The sequence below is a fragment of the Tachypleus tridentatus genome, chromosome 6, assembly GCF_004210375.1.
Source record: "Tachypleus tridentatus isolate NWPU-2018 chromosome 6, ASM421037v1, whole genome shotgun sequence".
NCBI lineage: Eukaryota > Metazoa > Arthropoda > Merostomata > Xiphosura > Limulidae > Tachypleus > Tachypleus tridentatus.
Genome location: NC_134830.1, coordinates 141,765,781 through 141,786,782, shown reverse-complemented (window position 1 = coordinate 141,786,782; position 21,002 = coordinate 141,765,781). Strand labels below are relative to the sequence as shown.

The window sequence follows — 21,002 nt, the reverse complement described above, 5'->3', positions numbered from 1 at the left end:
GGGGGCATTATAACGGTCAATCCCAATATTCGTTGATAAAAGAGTAGTCCAAGAGTTGGCGGTGGGTGGTGATGACTAGCTGCCTTCCCTCTAGTCTTACGCTGCTAAATTAGGGACGGCAAGCGCAGATAGTTCCCGTGTAGCTTTGCGCGAAATTCAAAAAACAAACAAACCATCCCTACATCATCCTTCTCACAAATAAAAATGTTTATATAAAAATAACTTCCATATTAATGTTACCAAAACTTCATATATAAAGCTTATGAATATAACTTTCATGATTAGTTGGTTGAAATTCTAGAATGGTAATAAATATTTGTATTTCACGTCTTAGTATGTTGTAACATATTAAGAAACCTTTTTATGTACAATGTTTTCGTCTTATTTGGTATAGTAGATGGCGCAGTATTATTGAATCTATTTATTATTTCTGTTGTTGGCATGTTTGGTAAGCATCGTTGCAGTTGTGTTAATATTGAAGTATTTTATTTTTAGTTGTATGAGCTGTTGAATAACACTGAATTTTATTTTATTCAGTTCACTAAGTTCTAATTATGTGAAACTATAATTTAGCGTAAGAAAGTTCTAGATTTAAACGCATATGCAGTTTACGTTAGGCTTAACACGAGTACTATTATTTTATTAGTATTGTAATGACAGTATTATTATTAATTATCTTATTAAGTATTAACAGTTTGAATACTGTATTCCTCGCAGGAGTTGGCTATCCAATTATTGAATAGAAAGTCGGAATAAATTGTAGTGGGTTCAGTATAGCAGTCTCAGTGGCATATTTGTGAACTATTTTATAATAATATTATATGGTATTAATAATAGTATTACTAGGCAGTATGGGTAGTGTTGTGGAAGCCCTTTTGCTATTAAAATTTTTAGTCGCAAGTTAAATAACTTGAGCTGTGAAAATGTTTGTCCTGACCATGGTTTGAATGTAACGTCTGTGTTGATATAGTAATTCTATTGTACGAGTTATATTCGTTCTAGTCGAGTTAGCCAAACCTTTAATGCTAAACAAGGCCCACTAGTAGTAGTAATCTTTGTGTGTTGACTATGTGAACAAACGATGTTTCTATTGTATAGTATTAAAGTTTGTAAAACACTGGTACCCGAAATAAATTAGTAGATGAGTGTATTAATTAGTAGTACAAGATGTGATTACAAGTGTATCCTGAGCTAATGAAGAAATTGTTTCTACAAACATATAGCAGAATGAAGTTTTTAACCTTTTTTTTTTTTTTCTGTCTGAAGATGCAATATAATACTTATAAAATTATAGTCCTAAGTTAAATAAACACATGGTGGATTGATAGAAATGTTTTGATGTTGTATGTTATAGCTTTGGTACAATTAACTGTGGTTTCATCAAGCACTGATATGTTTTGTCAGTTTATGATTAATATGTAAATACAGCTAGGTTAGAAATGTAGTTGTGTTTTAAGTTGTAGTTGTGGCATTGATGATGTGTTAGGTTTAGGGATTTCTTAGTTAATCAACCTATTTATAAAATATTGTTTTATTAATATTCATGACATTAAAATTGTTAAATTTTAGTCTAATTATATGATTTGATGTTTTAGTAAGTACATGTTTTATTACAATTAACTGTGGTTGTTAAAGTCTTCAAAAGTTTTTTTCTGTTTTTGTTTTATATAATGCATAATTTAAGGACCTATTTGACCTACCACTACTAACAGCACATTGCTTGGATGGCTTTGAAGACTAATCAAACATTACACCAAGATTCTTTTTTTCATGACACTGTTTAGGTTATTCCCATCCAAATTATAATTCAAATTATGATAAGCCACATACATCATCCTACATTTATAGTAATTAAAATCCATCTACCATTTATTTGTCCAACTCGCTAGATGATCTAAATCCTTGTGTAAATCATCAGCATCCTCTTCACAGTTAATAACATCCAAGATTATAACATCATCTGCAAGTTTAAGTAATTTATTGACCATTCCTTCATCTGTGCCACTGATGTAAATCAAGAAACAAAGGTGCTAAGACTGAGCTCTTTGGAACTCCATTTATTACAATTCCCAGCCAATTTTCTGTCCTCCATACCTACAAAGATAACATTTTTGATAAACTTTTGTCATGTATTTTCTGAAAATCCAGATAGACCAATTTTGCATCCATATTTTCATCTATATATTATATATAGAAAGCCATCCAAGCAATGTGCTGTTAGTAGTGGTAGGCCAAATAGGTCCTTAAATTATGCATTATATAAAACAAAATCAGAAAAAAACTTTTGAAGACTTTAACAACCACAGTTAATTGTAATAAAACAGTAAACTTGTGATATTGTCAATCTGTAATGATTAAGTCAATGTTTTCCTTTTCAGTTTTTATTTCTTTTGACAATGTGGTTGTGAAGCGACTGTCTTAATGTTGTTTTTTAGACTTGCAGTAAATAATCAGTTCTTAGCAGAGTTTTTTAACCTAATTTATAAAATATATGTACAGTATGTCTTAGGTACAAACTTGGAGAGGTATTAATTTGTTATATATACGTATATATTTTAACCAAAGGAATATTTTTACCACATACCCCTGATTGTATGTGTAAAAAAAGTATAACATGATTTAACATGCTTTTTGAGAATTATTTTATTTACTGAGATTGTAGACACTGATCTAATATAATTATATAATTAAGAAATTGTGTAGTGAAACAGAAAATAGCTTATAGTTGTTTTGGCTCTGTGAACCAATGGAAATCACTTGTTTTTGTTATCCTGACTACCTGTGTACACATATCTCTGAAATATTTATTTATGTTATAAATGATATAATATGTTATTAATTAATGTTTGTTTAATTTATAATTTTCAGAATATATGTCATTAAAAAGAAAAGCTAGTCCATTAAGTACAAATGAATGAATTCATACATTAATTTGTGTTTCAACCGTGTGTACAGATTAAGAGATCAAAGTTTTATGTTAAAGAGTGGTGATCCTTGTAAACCACTTCAAGAGTGACATACAAGAAAACATTTTATGCTTGTGGAAATATGAAACCTCAACACCAAGGGCGAACAGATTACTTCACAAGTTTGTCATGATCTACAATAGCTTTGTAATAGAGAAATTTGAAACACTTATAGCTGTGATGTTTTTTTCATTCAACCCCCTATTTGAAGATCTGTTGATTTGTTGTTAGGATGAATATGATGCTACAGAATCAGTTGTACTGGGGACGCTGGTTACAACACAGACAAGAAGGAAGAAAAAACTTTATCGGATATAAAGATCAGCTACTTTACAACTTGTATGCGTCCTTTCTTCCAAGTTCTTCATGGGATCCTACAAAGTCTGTGAAAGAATGCCACCCGGAAGGCATCTTTAATCTGGAGTTCTCTCCAGATGGGTGAGTTTATTTATGCATTGGAAATGAAATTAATATGAAGTTAATCCATTATTTTGTGAACTTGTCAGATCTGAAAAGGTAATCCAGCCAGTGGAAAATTGTTTCAGATATCTGGAAAGTTTACTAATGGGCATTAATTGTATATTCTTGTAGGCAATATTGAATCATAAGCTGAAACAATTGATTTAAACATAGCACATGGTAAGAAGTGATTGTTACTATGATAAACCGCTTGCAAGTATTGAATTCCTAGCTGATTATACTGTGTTGAATGTTTAGGTCCCTTCTTGTTGCTGCCACAGAACTAAGAAGTATTCTGTTGTTTGATCCATTGAATCATCAGTTGATCACTACTGTACAGAATGCACACAGTCATTGTGTCAATTATGCCAGGTAAGCCATGAGTTTAAGCTTAAAATTGTGATTATTACCTTATGAATTTTGATGTGATGATAATACAGTAACTATAGTAATTTATTGAGAAAGAAATATTCTCCAGTGTTTTACTGTTACTCCAGAAACAAAAGGATGGGTAACATTTTTCCAAATACATTTCTTTCTTTAAGAGATTTTTAGTATTAAATTTATAAATCATTCAGGAAAAACAGATTTATTTTTAAAATATTTCATTAAGTATTCAATGATATAATAAACTTGTAATTATGTGGTGATTGTTTTTAAATGGGTCCAAATAAATTGAGGTAGTTGACTTTGAGTATTCTCTGATAGATTATTAAATAAATCTCATTTTCAAAATTCCCTATTTAATAGATCACTGTGATAAATTCTTAAGTAAAAGAAAATTAAAACTATTTCTCTACATCTTAATTTTAATATATTTGTCTGCTTCAAATATTTTTAAACATTAGTCTATTACATATTCTGAAAAAATAAAAATAATTGTAATGTATAACTTCTTAAATTGTCTCTTTTTTTAGTTCTCACTACTTGCTGTGTTTTGAACTTTGACATCAAATTGTGAACAATAATTGGTTTTAAAAATGAGTATAAATACGTGGTTTCCTTTTTGTTATTATTACAGGTTTTTAATCCATTCTTTTGATTTTACTTAAATGTTTTGTCTGTGTGTATTTTATGTACCCTATAATTACCTGAATACCTGTGGTAGACACAACATAGATAGCCAATCATGTGGCATTGTGCTTAACAACAATTTGCCTTGTTTATTCTGTATTTATTAGGCCTAGTTTATTAACTTGGTACATCTTGTGCTGTCATCTTTAAAGTATGTGACTATTATAGTATTTTTAGTCAGTTTGTTAATGCCAGTTCTTATTGATTTATATTGTGTATTAGATTATAGTGAAGCAGTCCAATCTCATTAAACAGTGTATTTCTGTTCTGTTTAAATAATATTGCATTCTTGTTTAACTATTTTATGAATAATTTTGGTTTAGTTGTTTTATGATTAATTAAGTGTTGCTTTTGTTTGTAAGTTGTATTTTTTGGTAATTTCTCATACAGATTCCTAGACTCTCGAGTATTTGCAACCTGCTCTGATGACAAAACAGTTGCATTGTGGGATACACGTTTTCTAAAACACAAAATCATATCACTTAAAGGACACTCATCATGGGTGAAAAACATTGAATATGCTAGAGACACTGGACTGTTGGTAACCTCGGGGTTTGATGGGAATGTCTACACTTGGAATATTAACGGGTAAGCACAATGAATCTAGAAATTATCTTAAGTTACTGTATGGTGAATTGAAAAAAAGACTCAAAAACCACTTAGGTATTATATAACATTTCCATTATGTTAGGCTTAACTGCATTTTGTTGCTTCACTGATCCAAGCTTTACCAATGAGTTTTAAATGGGGAAAACTCCAGTCCACAGAAGAGGGTGTGGCCAGTCAAGGAATGCATTAGGCCTTACATTACAGGTGAGAAAAAAATCTGAAGTTTTGTTGTGATAAAGCATTAGCCATGTAATATTTCTCTATATTCAAGTATATATTAAGCGTTGTTGTTGTCTTTGTAGGAAAAAACGCACCACATGAGTATGGCCAACAGAGTAATAAGTTCAGAGTTGTAGATATATATTATCTATAATGAGGAGGAATATTAATAGCTGATAGATTTTTAATGGAACATAGCTGGTGCCTAGGCCTAACTTGTTTCTTAGGCAGGATAGAGACATTAAAATGATACAAGATTGTGTCTGTAGGAATCAGACACAAAAATTGGCTCTCTTTAAAAATATCTAAATAATGGTTAACTACAAGAAACTACTTACTATGTACGGTCAAAGAAAATGTGTTTTAAATGCCAGAATGTGTTTAGTTTGTACTTAAAAGTTTACAAGTATGGATTAATCAAGTTACATTTTCTATTCTGAGAACTTTATTCCTCAAAGTATCTTTTTCTGAACATTTCAGTAGTTTGCGAGAAGCAAAAAGTCAAACAATCTAATTTTCTTTCAGTTATTCTGAAGGGGATGTAACTTTCCAAAAAGTGTTCCACACTAAAGGACTTATGCGGATGAGACTGACCCCTGACAGTTCCAAGATGATAATATCTACTAACACTGGTTATTTAATGGTCATACATGATCTAGATCTCGCTAGATTAGCGACCGATTTGAAAGGATTCAAGGTGAAATGTCCTTACTTCTCAATACAGAATTAACTTGAAAATTTCTTTTCTATGGCATAACATGAGGCTATGCTGTCATATATTTATAGACCATCTAAATCTGAATAAGTGATTCTCAACCTTTGTTCACCCCCAATGATTTGTTATGAACTAAAGACAAACACAATGCTCTCTCATACTCAAAGTAGTCTGTCCACAGAAGTTGACAGTATAGAATATATTAGCAGTTCTGGCATCAGAATAAAATAAGTATGTACAGTAATGAAATATTTAATTTTATTTTGAATATGATGTGAAAACTTAGAATTTACTGTCTCAAACCTCTGTTAGAATGATACGAGTCCATGGACCAAAGGTTGAAAATCATGGACCTAAATAGTAATGTACTTTATATATCCAACATTGTTCCTTTCCTGGTATTTTATGTCTCCTATAACTTTCTTACATTTCCAAAAATTATAATATAAACTCATTACATTTGATATAGGTATTGTCTGAAACATACATTCCAAGAAATATAAATATATGTTTAATTATTGGAGTTAGCAGTGGATACCTATTCGTTTTTTTTTACAGTTTTTAAAGACACTTAAAATGCAGTAAAAACAACAATAAGTACAAAAACTTCATGTAAGTTACAATGTAGGCTTTGCTTGCTGTGACAGACTGCCACACCAGGAATGTGTGTGTTTAATGTTTTATTTATTTATAGATTGTTCATTACTTTCACAGAATAATATTTTTTAAGTCTTATCTTGCCAGGTTTATTATTGGTTCTGTTACAATTATAGAAGACCTTCTAGTAGAGCAGTAAGTCTATGGATTTACAACTCTAAAATCAGGGGTTCGATTCCCCTCGGTGGGCTCAGCAGATAGCCCAATGTGGCTTTGCTATAAGAAAACACAAATACAACTGTCAATTAAGAAAAATATAAATGTGGTTTTTAACATGTTTTTTTTTTTTTTTGGCAGCCTAACATGTACAGGTTAATGCAGATGGGGAACACACCCCATTCAGACACAATAGCTTTCAATCACCTGTTCAGAGCCAAACGGAACCGGGTGGAGCTAATCAGTGACTTTCCTGAAGCCAATGATGCCTTATTCATCTCTTCCCTGCAGGTTCATCCAAACGGGTGGTGTGTTTTATCGAGGAACATGAGTAGTTATGAACATTCTGAGGTATGTTATTAACCTAATTAAAACAAACTAGGAGGTCACTTAACATGAGGCAAATATTGTTGATACACACAAGTAACTACAAACACCAAAGTGCTTTGTAAAACTTAAATTGTGTTAATACAAATCAAGTCAGATGTTCAGCATGCTCTGTCCATTTCATCAAGAGACTCCAGATAATGTAAGATACAGTAAAAGGCAGGAAAAAGCATATTTTCAGTGATGCATATTAAGTAATGTTAAATATGCAATATTTATTCTTTTACATACTTGTTTTTTTCCCACTAGTCCTGTGTGTTTTTATTTTATGCCAACACTCCTGAATGTACTTATTTTCTTTCATCAATTGGATAATACTTGCATTTTATTGTACTTGTTTTCACAGTTATTTTCCAATACTGTATGTGTTGATATCTGATACACAGATATATTGTGTTAAAGTTTAAGCCTGTGTCATACATTTTGTACACTTGAAATGTAGTACTTAATTGGTGTGTATTAATACAAAACCTGGTCTAAACACTCAGCTATTTTATTTTAAAGTTTGATAATACCATGCTAATCACAAGTGTAGATGGTGTTTATATACGTGTATTTAGAAAGAAACGGGGAAGATAGAAGGTAATATCTACATGTGTACGAAATGTTGTATTTGTGGGCATGCTTACAAATGTGTTGGCTGAAAGATAAATTAATTGGGTATAAACTATACTTAGGTCCTTGTTTTATTAAAACTTGTGTACAAAATACATGTTTTGTAAAAGATGTGATGAAAAAAGTTTTTTTTTTTCAGTGGACTTGTGTACATGACATACAAGAATATAATAACAGTGATAAAAGTGAAAAGGATGAAAACAGTGAAGTGATCGAAGAGGAGGAAAGTGAAATTATTCCAGATGATGAAGTTGATGGGGAGGAATCTGGAGATAGCAGTAGAACAGCTAGTCAGGAGAGTGGTGGAGAGAATCTGGAAGATTCTGGATCATCTGGACTCTGGGAAAGACCTGTTGTTCACATTCGTTTAAACTATGGGCCTCAGTCCCAAGAGAGTCGGGATGAATCACCTAATTCCAACACACAACGTTTTAGGTTTGGTGATATTGAACTGAGAATTCTACGACACAGAAGGACTGAGCCAAGTCTATCTTTCACTCCAACAATCACTGTCTCACCGTCTGCATCTTCGGCAGAGCAACCTTCTACATCCAGCGGAGAAGATGTTACTATACCCTCTGAAGCCCAGAGGTTGGCATATGTCGTTGCAAATTCTGTTGGACCTGATCAGTCTCCTTCAAGAGAACAGCCATTGTTCTTCTTAAGGACCGGCTCTGAGCAGGCAGCACGAAAGGTTGTATTAGTAGATGGGAATAGAACCTCACAGAATCGACTGAGGAAATCGAGTAAAATTCATCAAAATTTTCCTCGTTTAACACACTACAGTAAAGAACCAAACGTTGGACGAGGATTTATTAAGGAACTGTGCTTCAGTACAGATGGACGACTTATATGTTCGCCGTACGGTTTTGGTGTTCGACTGTTTGCTTTTAACAAGAACTGTTCTGAACTGTGTGACTGTGTTCCAGAAACGCCTGCTCAGCTGCACGAACTTTGCACTAATCTCTGTCACGTACACTATGTGGTCAGTACAAAGTTTTCTCCAACTCACTACCAGCTTGTTTCTGGTTGTCTTGATGGTAAAGTCTGTTTTCACCAGCCAGTACTTTGATACCTGAATTTCTTGTGAAGGTAACTCAGTATTAAAAATGTTTCACTCGATGGAGAAAACAGTTCTGTTAAATGCCAATGCTGTAAACCAGTTGGAATTTTGAACCTCATAAAAAAAGAATATTTAATATGTTATGCTGTGCCACTGTAACAAAAGGTTTATAATATATCTTAACCTATCCACAGTCAACATTTGAAGTTCCCATGCACTACAGTCCTAATTTTCTCTCATAGTGACTTACTAAAATGTTTCCATTGTGTGAAGGGCACATGAAAAATCATGGCTTACTGCAGTGTCTATTATCACATAACATGTACACGTATAGGTAATGGTTTATTGCCATCTCTAATGTGATCTATCATGATGTAACGAGTGTATGTGTGTAGAAGATGGTTTACTACAGTATATCATGATACGTCATGTAACAGTGTACAGTTAGTGTGTACTATGCTATATCTTGGTATTTAGGGTAAACAGTGTGTGCTGATCTTGGCTTACTAAACTTTTTCATTATGACACATCATGCAACTGGAACAGATGAAAAACAAAATGCAACTGAAAGTGTTTTCCTTTGTTTATTTATCTCTTAACACCAGAATTGTTTGAGATACATACATGTGCTTGGTATTATAACACAAAAGTTAGCTGTGATACCAGTCTTGGTGGATAGTGTCACTATGGAACTGTTTTAACTTCATTTATGATTAAAATATTGTCAGTGCATAAAGATAAATTACCAGATCAAAAAACTACAAAGTGAAATATTAGTATCAGTGTATACGTATAGTTTGGGACATTCACTTACCTTAATCTATATGTATTACAAGCTTTATTAGCTTTTAATAAACATGCTACCTTAGTCAAAACATCTAAAGAATTTAGTATCAATTTTTGAGTTTAAAATTACACTTTGCCACAAGCATGTTGGTAGTTTTGCTTTTAAAGTCCCATGATATAGATCAGTAGTTTAATCTCAGTTTGGTTTAAAAAATTGTAGGTTTCTGTCAAGATAATCTTGTTAATATTCTCTCTATCTTTGTACTTGTATAAAAACTACAGTTTCTTAACACATGTAGACCTGAGGTTGATTATAGTGCTAGTCTCTGATCATGTGCAGAATGTAACTGAGTGCACTGTTACAGTCTGAACTGTGAACTATAATCAACTAATACACAAGAGCTACTACACTATGTACTCCTGGAAATGGTTGTATGTTTTGGTCATAGACAGAGGAAAAGTACACTTTATCACTAGTAAATTGAGATTAGGTTTAACTTGAAAGACATTACTTTATTTAATTAAGATTACATTTAAGAGATTTGAATTTAATTCTATTTAAAAAAAAAGGAAACCAAAACTTAAGTTGAACCATTATAAAACAATGTATGACATCAGCCCTTCATTTGAAAATTACTGACTTCTTGATGTCTTAAGTTCTCACTGTTTAAGGTCTCTAATGATCATAGTGGTGGTTTGGTTTGTCTATCGTACTAACTGTGTTACATTCAAGTTTGGTATTTGATTGTAAGTAATTATCAATGTCTTTTATCGTTTTTAATTAAATGTATGACACAATGGAAATCACATAGACTAATTCTTTCACATTATGGGTTGTGTGTGGCCTAGTGGTTAGTATGCTAGGCTGTGAAGTGAATAGTCCAGGGTTTGAGATGTCACTGAAAAAGTTCCACTATTTCATCTGTGGATGCATTATAAAACTGACAGTCAGTCTTGTCATTTAGATCAAAGAGGTGGAAAAAGCCCTGTGGTGATGGATGTTGCTGCTTTCTCTCTGGTCAGTAGTTCAAAATTAGGTAAGGCAACTGTGAAATTGTTCATCTGGCTGTTTAGTCCATAAGTATCTGCAATATCTCTTGTGTTAAAAAGTCCAGTTTATTTGGTTAAGAGAGAATAAGACGATCACCGTTACGCATCAGTATATTTTACTTCTATATTCAGTGCATACCATAAAAGCCTTGTGCATCATTCCTTTCCCTCAACATTTTACAACTCCAGGTACCAACTCGGGAATAAGTAAGAGTAACTCCAGTGAGGTGTAGGATTCTCCACATGAACAGTTTGGAAATGGTAGATAAAAACTGTAGTTGGAGTGATGCCAATACATGTTTTAAAGATTACTCAATTACTTCCTGATTATTATTATTATTATTATTATACAAATAACAAAACAGGAATGTGATTAATTGAAATATGTCACTCTAACTTTAGATAAAATAAACTATTTACTTCAGGTTTAATAATGATATTATATTGAGTCATGGTTGTTATTAATTGAACTGCAGTTTGCACAGGAATATTGGTGTACAAGGGCTCAGTATTAAGTGTAAATGAAAAGATATAATTAGTAGATCCAACAATATATATGAGACTAATTGACTGTAACAGTATCTGTGAATTAACTATTCAGTTTAGTAGGTTTCTCACAAAACATTAATTATAAATTTATAGCATAGTACTACAATACATTATACAGTGTGTGTGTGTGTAAACAGCATACAAGATGGTTGTAATTCAAGTTAGTACAATGTGACATGTACAACCAATGATTTGGTAAAACAATAACATGAAGGAAAGGGGACCTTCTGATATGGCATTATCTTTATAGCAACCTCTTGAATTTTGTTTACAATTACAGCACAAGCTTGTTAAGTTATAACATACTGAGAAATAGAACAAATTATCACTATTATCTTAATACATAATTCTGGTTACTACATCACGGTAAGCTATTTTTCCCACTTCATATAGTGGTTCAGCAAAAGTGTTAGGGTTATAAATGAAGCATGGCCAGTATGCTGTTCTAGATGACTGGAAGACAATGTTTTGATTTTATTCTTGTAACTTGAGAAAGCCATTATTTATCCACAATAAGAAGTACAAACTAACAAATATTAATAAAGTATAACAATGTTTCCTTTCTTCAACTGTGTGATTTTGTGTATCAGAAGAAACTTGTACTAGAATTTGTTTTTGCTTTATTACAAGTATGTATAAAATACAATAGATTCATGAAACAGTTTTTGCTGAATATAAAACTTGCTTGTGTTATTTAATCTCAGACAAAGTATGTATTATACACTGATAACACTGGACATGCTATTGCCATTAAGTTATAAATAGAACTATTAGTTTATGTTATAAAAAGCATCTTGACTAAAGACAAGTATATGTTTGACACATTCAGAAACCATAACAATAGATTCAAACCTGTTGGCTAAAAGCAAGAGACAAGTTTGGAAAATTTCGATTTTGCAAATTTTGTAGTGTTTGACGACGGATTTCAATCTGTTCTCTCTGTTCCTTGGTTATTTGTTTTAATTGCCGGTGTCTCACCAAGCCTTGGTATCTTTTAACGGCCGTCTGCTTTTCTTGATAGTCCCCTGTTAAATTAAACAACTGATAAAGATAAAACTTCTAAAATTATATTATTTATTATGCCATACCCTAGGTACTATGATTTTGTGATCCAGTCTTATTAATTATTTCTGATTGCCATTGGTTTTCTAATGGATCTGACAATAATCTTACCCTGGGGCATACTGTATACAAGTTAATGGTGTCCAAGGACATAACTAAACTACCAAAATGCAAACCATTTATTTATGAAACTCTATAATGTTAAGCTAGAATCGACTTAAGTAAAAAAAAATGATCCAATTAAATTACTTGGTTTTATTCATGCAGTTACTTAAAATTGTGTAGAAACTGTGATGTACTGAAACTTCCAGTAAGGACACTGTCACTTTTACTGTGTGTTAAAACAGTTAATACTACAATGAAACTTTGTAGAATGGACGGCAACTGTCTGTTGTGGAGATACAAGCGTAGAAGACGATGTTTTGAAAAGTCTTCCACCTTTCGTCTTCAGGTCAGTGTGTGTAGGTGTTGGCGGTCTTTTATAGTGTCCTGGTGGATTGTGGGAAACATGTTATGATTGTCACTGTTTCTGATTTCCTGTAGATTCAACACCACACTGTTCCCAAGTGACATTTGTACTATGTTGAAACACCTTTTGTTTCTTAATTTTCCCACACTGTCAGTGGAAAAAAGAAATCCAGTAATATAGTTCCTAAATCACTTCTGAATGTTCTTATAAGTTTCAAGAATTATTTTACTTTTTAGAATTTCTGGCATAACATTGTATTTAAAACTATAAAACCAACCAATTCAAAATGCTACAAGATATCTATTCCTAGAGCAATGTGCATTACTTCTGTTTCTCTTTTTAGCCAGTTGCCTGTATTGTAAAAATTTGGTAAATTTCAAAACATATCTTTCAGTTTGGGGGGTTTATGATGTTGGCAGACCTCAGAAGAAAAACCTCTTAGAGTTCTAAATCCACCTTTCAGGAACAACCTAAATGAATAGTCTGTTTAAATAATTACAAGTTATTTGTCAAAGATTTTTTCCAATTTTGACCAATGAAAATACCCCTATCTTCCTGTGTTTTGATAACTATTTGGTGCATATTGTGAAATATTGGTCTTACCATATGCTCATCAATGGACTTTATTCTCAGGAAAGGAAAGAACTATATACAATTAACATTTTCATACCTTCTCTGACCTAACTGATTTTCCCAAATAAGTATTTAAACTGGCTAGTTAGGTACTTTCTTTCCAATTTAAGCACATGTTACAAGCTGTCTAGTGGCCACAATTCTCGTAATGTTTCACAACTCTTAACTCTGGTTAAGAGCTTGTTTTGTTAACATCAAGAGCTTCTAGCATCGTAAGGAGATCTTGAATAAGTGTAACATTACATTTATTTAGACAGTGGTTGGAAATCCTGCAAGTTTTAACATCACAGTTTTCTCTTATTTGACTAAAGTTCCTCCTTAGTAGTTCACCTGGTATATCCTGTGGGCACCTGATTTGTTTGTGTTTAAAGTTGGAAAATCCTTTTAACCTAGAATGTTTTAAAGCCATATTTTAACAAAATTTATTCATATAGATATTTGAAAATGTTTGTCTGAATCATGTATGAAATAGTTCAACAGAAAGTTACTTTAGTCCTACATCCACAAGTTCTCTTAAAATGGCTTTTCAACATCAATGAACAACAACAACAACCACTGAATACACCCCAGCTGGCCTAAGAACAAAACATACCAGAATAATCAAGTTTCTGTTGATTAGTGAGCAACAAGTACTCAAGGTTCCATTTACTCATTATTTCATCATCTGTGGAGTAATTTTTATGTTAAGAAATTTATCTTTGACTTATGCAAGACTGAATGAGTGAAATTAGCAAAAATTGAACTCCTAAGCTATATTTAGAAAAATAAATATATTTTTTCCACTGCACTTTTTGTATGATACCAAAGTTTTTTGTGGTTACAAAACTTTCTGCTGTGATTTGTATAAAATATCAAGAGTTTCTTAGTCTCTGTGTTGTATTTTTTAAAGAATATCTCACCTTCGTCTCTGTGAATTAGTTTCCTTTCACTGACTTGCTGGTTTAGTAATTCAATCTTTTCACTCAACAGGCCATTTTCTGTCGTTTTAGTTTCTATACTGCTTTGGAGTTCAGAATCAAGTCTTTCGTATTGTGTGACTTTCCTTAGAAAATGCTTAGAATAAAGGTTTATTTTTTTATTATTGGTCCACAGTGACCTTGTTTCACATCTTGAATCTAGTCTAATGGTATTAAAGAATAAATACATGAAGTAATAAACTTTTCTTACATGAAACTTTGCTATAAAATCTTTAAACATTTCAAATCTACATCCAATATCCATTTTTTTAAATATTTAGGATATACCAGTGAAAGATTGTGGTTGTAGCTGAAAACATAACTTACTAGCCACAGTCATGTATCTCAATCAAGAGAAACTGGTATAAAATAAAATACAATGAGAGAAACATAAACAGTGTAGTCCTACATGTTTCTCATATGTCATAACTCCTTCAATTTCATTTGACTTAATACCAAACATATTTTGTAATATCTGTTCCTAATGTGTTATCAGAATCATGCTCTGAATGTGTCACCATGATCTAACAGTCTTTAATTAATTACTTCAAACACTTCCTGAATTTAAAAAACACCCAAGTTGAACTACAGGTTATTTGTTGACTCACCTCTTCTTCTATCTCTAATGCCTTCTCCAAAACCTTTACCTCGTAATCTGGTTCACTTGCATAACCTTCAGCCAAGAATTTCTGTCTTTCTCGAGTTACACGGATGGTCTGAATATCATGTAAATATTGTCTCAAGTCTTCGAGGGTCATACGTAACTTCTGATGCTCCCACTCGAGCCGAGCTATTCCTTTATGGAAGTCCTGTCCTTCTTTTATAGCTAATATTTTATTCTCTCCTAGTTCCTGGACACAGTTTGTATATGTAAAAGTTTCAGTATTTTTAATGGGCTACAAGCATCTTTTATTAATATTAATTGCTGTCATATCTTTTGTGTATTAAAACTCTATATAACATTTGTTTTTGTTAGCTAAAAAAACAAACATACAAATGCTCCATGCTGACAGAGTATACTGAACAAATTTGTATTTTAACATTATCATGGAATTCACAGTAATTTTATGTGGTTTTCTATCCAATAATATTAAAAGCAGAGAAAGATGTATGCTCATTTCAGTAGAACTTTTAAGTTTCTGAAAATCATAATCTAACTTACTCCTGTTAAATATCTATTTAAACAATAAATCAGTAATAATACATATCTAAAGAAACATCAATTCATGTTTGAGCAGTGAAATAGTGTTAAAATATAATAGCAGTGCATTTTGATATAATTTCATAGACACAATTAAATCATCATTTGATTGTAAATGGATACTAAAGAATGAATTCAACTGTTTGAATGAAATCTTTTTCTAGTTTATTTTCTACAACATTTCAAGCAGACTTCCTTCCTAGGCAGTAGAAACCATGTAAAGTGAGGCAGATTAAAAAACTTCTTTAATTGTTGTGAGAAAGAAAACTTGGATAAATGTTAATAAAGAATAAAATGACACATCTGAAACCTTTTTCTAGTTTGCTTTCTGGGGTGATTTGAGCCTAATTCCATTGTAACTCAGTCTTTACCTACTTGACAAAGGATACCTGTTTAAAGTATTGCAGAAAATAAAACTAGAAAGTTTTCACTTAAATGTGTTAATTTATATTTACTATCATTTGACCAAGTTTTTCTTGTCATCTCTTGAGGAACAACACTCATTTAAGAACTTTTACTTTTCTGTAACTTTCAGAACAACATAAGGATCATATTTCACACACTGGCTACCAAACTAAGTATAAGATATTATCTCTGTATGCTAAATGTCCAGTGTCTTTGTGACGTTTTTAATTTACATAAAATATCTTTTTACTGTCACAAATATACTTTGGACTCTAAATCACTTCAAAGAGAATGTGGTCACTAGGGATACATGTGCCAGCTAGGTTAATTACACATTAATTACGTGCCATGTGTTTCATCAGTGATATACCTGGCAGCCAGTGTGTTAAAATACACAAAAGTAACTCTGTACCCTGATTTTTGAGATAGGTCTCTCTACAGCCAACTGTTGCACTAGTAACATTCTAGAATAATCTGGAATAAACTCTGAATCTTCTGTCTCAATCTGACCTTGTTTCATGATTAACTGGACTTTCACATCAGTACACAGCCTACAGTGAAGGTCTGTAACTCTGACAAACAGAAAATGTTAAAGAAATATAAAAAAAAATACTTCACCCAACTACTAGACTTTGTGAGTCTTTAGTATTGTCTGGAAATCAGAAGAAGTTAATAGAGGAATAACTGAATTAATGTGATATTTATTTCTGTTGATTGTAACAGTATTTAGATTTTCAACAGTTTATAGCTAAGCATTTTATCTGATACTTCCAAGTATTATAATGAACATACAAGTTCTATTTTTATAGTTTTGGAGTTTCTCAACAGTAAGAAATAGACAACTTGTTTGACTTTGTTAACATGAAAATAAGACCTGTTCATGAGCTTTTTTGATTGTGATTTTTTGTCATAAAGGATGCTAGCATATAATTTTTAACTGTATAACCACAATCTTATTGTCTACATTAACATAAACCAGTGGCTTTTATTAAAAACATCATGATTTTAGCACACAGGTACAGTAAAGAACATAACTGGATTACATCTGATTCACATGTTACTATGGAAACAAGAAGTTACCTTTTAAGTTCCTGACTTATTTGTTGAATCTGTTCTTCTAATTTGTTTATTTCCTCATTTAACTGTTGCACATGAGCAGTAATTTCTGCTAGGTCAAGGGCTTTCTCTTTTATCTGGAAGGATTCAGTAGTTACCACTTCAAAATTAACCTGATGTTTTTTTTGCATACAGGCACTTACTTGTTTATGTAACATTCTTGTCATATAAATTTACTTTGCAAACTGAATTAATCTGATATTAATGTTTGTTGTTTCTAAGAACATTTACATTTTTAATAGTTTATAGTTAAGCATCTTACATGATACTTGACTGTTCTAAACAGTAATAACCAGACAAGTAAATCATTAGTAATATGGCTACTCCTTTTTCATACTGTACATTCATCCAACATTCAATACCTTGTACATTCAGTCAACATTCAAAGCCTTATACATTCAGCACCCTGTTTCACTGACTCCACTTTATTGTTTTATGTGTCTTTACAAGTGTGAAGATAAATCCATCAGTGATTCCAGCTTCTTTTAACAGTGTGCTCTAACTTATCAGACAGGTATATGTAGAGAGGTGGGTATAGTGCAACTGATGCTCGTAACAGTTGACAGGATGCAACTAACAATCAAGGAGATGTTGATGTATACACACAGTCTGCACATCAAAGATGGCTAGTTTTGATTACAGACATTATAACAACTTAAAAACTAAACTGATCACACAGTGCTGTCCATGGGTAGTGTTGAGTGGGAGATGTGGATGTAAAAAGGATACAACAATCAAAATAAAATAATATTTCTGGCTAGACTATGGGTCCTTAAAACTGACTCTGCATGGAAGCACAAGTGATAGTTTATAATGTTATTCATTTTCTCTTAGTTTTATCATAACATTGTGGTGGTAAAAAAAACAACCATCTGTTACAAATAACTCACATTTCTTTCTATTTTAATTTTTTTCTCCCGAAGCTCACAGACATGGTTCCAAGCCGTAACACCAATGTTTTCAAGAGGAGGAGGAGTTGTGTTTTCTTCTGCTAGTGATTCCTGTTGTTTCCTTGTGGTTTTTGCACCATACGGATTAGGACATGTTGGATCAACGGACATACTACATCGTTGTCTCTGAACCCTAATAACAAAACAAAACAAACACAATGTTATTCAAATAATGGAGTTTTCTTCTCATATGAGGTAATAACAATAAACACTGTATAACTGTAATATCACATTGAATAACCATAGGTAAACTCCAATAAGACAACTGGTAACATACTTGATAACAGTGCTAAGACTGTTGTTTTAACAACTAATTGCAAAGAAAACTTTGGGTTTTAAAACAATGTTAAAATTTTATTTTGTCTCAGGTGTTTAGCTTTTGTACTAGAGTTATAGACAGGTAACCATGTTTATAACATGATAAAAATACAAGAAATTTAATCAGATACTGATTAGCTTGTCTTATTTCATGTCAAGCAAGTTTCTTGAATTCATAGAATGATTTTGTTTTGTAAGTAAGTATATATTCGTAGTAATAACTCAGTTGTTTGCAAAACTCCTGTGGCCATCAGCTGAGCAAATTTAAAGATTTATGTACATGGTAAACTAATTAAAGATGACAAAAATATTAATGATAAAGAGTGAAGTAAATGCTCTTCATGTGTTACTTACTCAATCTGTAATATATTAACGTTGAATATCATTCTCTTTATCATAGACGTGCGTACGTCACCTACTAACACAGTTAATTTTGTTCCTCTGTATGTCTGTTGAGAGAATGAACATTTTGTTTCCATCTGGGTTTTGCTCGAGATAAGTCAGGTGCTCTCATATTCAAAAAAATATTTACCCGAATTAGCTTGAGTAAATTATTTGTCACAAATATTTTAATTATTGGCCCAAATTTAATTGCATGTTTACATGTATTACAATTAGTGCTCACTAGATGGCATTGTAAATACTGTGCTGATTTCTATGAGATTTCAAAATTACGTATTAAAAGCACTGGAGAAATATATTCCTAATATTTATGCTAATTTAATTAAAATAATATGTGATAAATCTAAATATATGTATATTTATTGACCATATATGGTGCAGAAATATCACAACAGATCATAAAATAACTTGTGTTTTTTGATAGACACATAAGTATAGGCCATCAAACAGTGAAATAAAGAAACTAACACTTTTTTATATAATTTTTACAAAACAAAATCCTGACAAGAAAGAGGTTAGCACTTTTTAAAACTTACACCAACACATTTAAGACTTTTTAAAGCTCTATGGAAACTGGTTTGAATTAACTTTGCAACTAGGTAATTAGTTCATTACAAAGCCTTCTTTTCAGTCATGTTAAGCTAATATACAAATTCAGACAAAAAACTAACTTTTTTATTACACCAAGAATAATCACACAGAATGTTTCAAGATTTTTACAAACTTTTTTTTTCGGAATGCTTTGTACAGAATATCCCCATTAGGGTAGTCCATAAACTCCTTTTTAGCTTGTTTATCTAATACTCTGTCAGCTGTTAGGAGGTTTTCATATTTTTCCTTTAAAAGGGTTTGAATCTCTGTTGCATCTTTTACTGCTTGTTTGTTATATTGCTGAAAAAAAAATGAATTTATTTTAGAAACCTAGTTTTGTATAATAGTGACAAGTCTTAATTTGGGATCATAGCACTTTTCTAGTACCTTCATGGAGTTTTATCTGGTTTAGAAGTACCTTGTTGTTGTAATGCTAACACAACTGAAATAAAATGAAAATTATTAATCTTAATTTCACGAAGTATATGTGGTTCAGTGGAATCCAATACAGAGGGTCGATCATGCTATATTAAAATAATTTTGAATATATAAATCAGTGAATGATGCAAAATATATAGCTGAAAGAAAGTTATAGTGTTATGGCATCAAACACTGAATCAGTTCTGGAAAGAATATGTAGCAGCCCTTTTGAATGAAAAATGTTCATACACTCAGATCATAAAGATATGCTCTGATGAGGATACCCCTTGATTTAATGGTATTGGGAAACAAAGAAATAAGAACCAATTTAGGGCACAAAACCACCCTCAAAAAAGGAAGACCTACAACAAGATGTATCCTAGCCATGATAACCATGTACAATGTCTTGTAACAGGTGAAAATCCACAAACCCCAAGACCATAGTAAAAGATTCCCACACATCACAGGTAACATAATCAAGATGTATCTCTGGATGAAAAAGGAACACGAGTGATGTGTACAGATTTTTCCAGTAAAATTACCCAGTTATTGTATACCTCAAGCAACTAAAAAATGAAATAGGTTTTTTCTGTATTCCATGAAGATGTGCTAGCAAGTTGATTGATATAGCACTTATGGATTTCTGTGGACCAGACTGTTGAAAAGGTGCTTGGAAACTGCCATATATGTACATTAGAAAGATTATGGAAAGCATGAATAGAAGAATGTTATGCTTTGAACATGACATTCTCAAAATGGAACCTTTTCCAATGGAAGATATGTAACAGAGCTATTGTCAGGTATTACATAACCAAATGGACTGTAACAACATGTTGAGACTTCAAAATCACTTTATAATATACACAATTTCTCTCAAACAAGAATGTCAATCAGTTGTTTTTTTTCAAGTTATAAGGATTATCATGGTACCACTTAATATACTTAATATTTTATTTGAGCATCTAAAATTGCATCATCCAAATCTCAAATTTTATAATCTAATTAGTTTTTGTGACAATATACACTTTACATATCACATATGTAAGACATTATCTTCACCCAGCTGTACAAAGGAATCATCTAGTGTGAACTGCCTTTAAGTAATCATAAATATAACCATCTCCAACAAAAGAATTACAGAGTTTTATCACTGTATAGCTTTTATACTGAGAAA

General features: G+C 31.8%; 2 protein-coding genes across 6 annotated transcripts in view; one reads left to right on the top strand and one right to left on the bottom strand.

The window, feature by feature from the left end:
* Window positions 1-283: 283 nt before the first annotated feature.
* Window positions 284-11,193, top strand: LOC143253881 (DDB1- and CUL4-associated factor 10). 4 transcript variants are annotated; one of them, XM_076508392.1, is made up of 7 exons: window positions 284-305; window positions 3,198-3,404; window positions 3,684-3,797; window positions 4,890-5,087; window positions 5,853-6,024; window positions 6,997-7,206; window positions 7,997-11,193. In XM_076508392.1, the coding sequence occupies exons 2-7, from the start codon at window positions 3,199-3,201 to the stop codon at window positions 8,927-8,929; spliced, it is 1,833 nt and encodes a 610-aa protein (XP_076364507.1). In that variant the 5' UTR covers window positions 284-305; window position 3,198; the 3' UTR covers window positions 8,930-11,193. The 4 variants fall into 4 exon arrangements, with proteins under 4 accessions (XP_076364507.1, XP_076364505.1, XP_076364506.1 ...); XM_076508390.1 differs by lacking the exon at window positions 284-305 and adding an exon at window positions 316-448; XM_076508391.1 differs by lacking the exon at window positions 284-305 and adding an exon at window positions 377-448 and having other exon boundaries at window positions 2,869-3,404.
* Window positions 11,194-11,967: 774 nt separating this feature from the next.
* LOC143253880 (cilia- and flagella-associated protein 43-like) overlaps window positions 11,968-21,002 on the bottom strand; it is a 52,605-nt gene continuing 43,570 nt past the window's right edge. For both annotated transcript variants that reach the window (XM_076508388.1, XM_076508389.1), the window contains 7 exons: window positions 19,542-19,708; window positions 18,038-18,230; window positions 17,112-17,224; window positions 16,444-16,603; window positions 15,034-15,276; window positions 14,369-14,522; window positions 11,968-12,330 (listed from right to left, as the gene is read on the bottom strand). In XM_076508388.1, coding sequence (XP_076364503.1) covers window positions 12,152-12,330; window positions 14,369-14,522; window positions 15,034-15,276; window positions 16,444-16,603; window positions 17,112-17,224; window positions 18,038-18,230; window positions 19,542-19,708 — 1,209 coding nt within the window. In that variant the 3' untranslated portion in view covers window positions 11,968-12,151. The remainder of the gene's footprint in view (window positions 12,331-14,368; window positions 14,523-15,033; window positions 15,277-16,443; window positions 16,604-17,111; window positions 17,225-18,037; window positions 18,231-19,541; window positions 19,709-21,002) is intronic.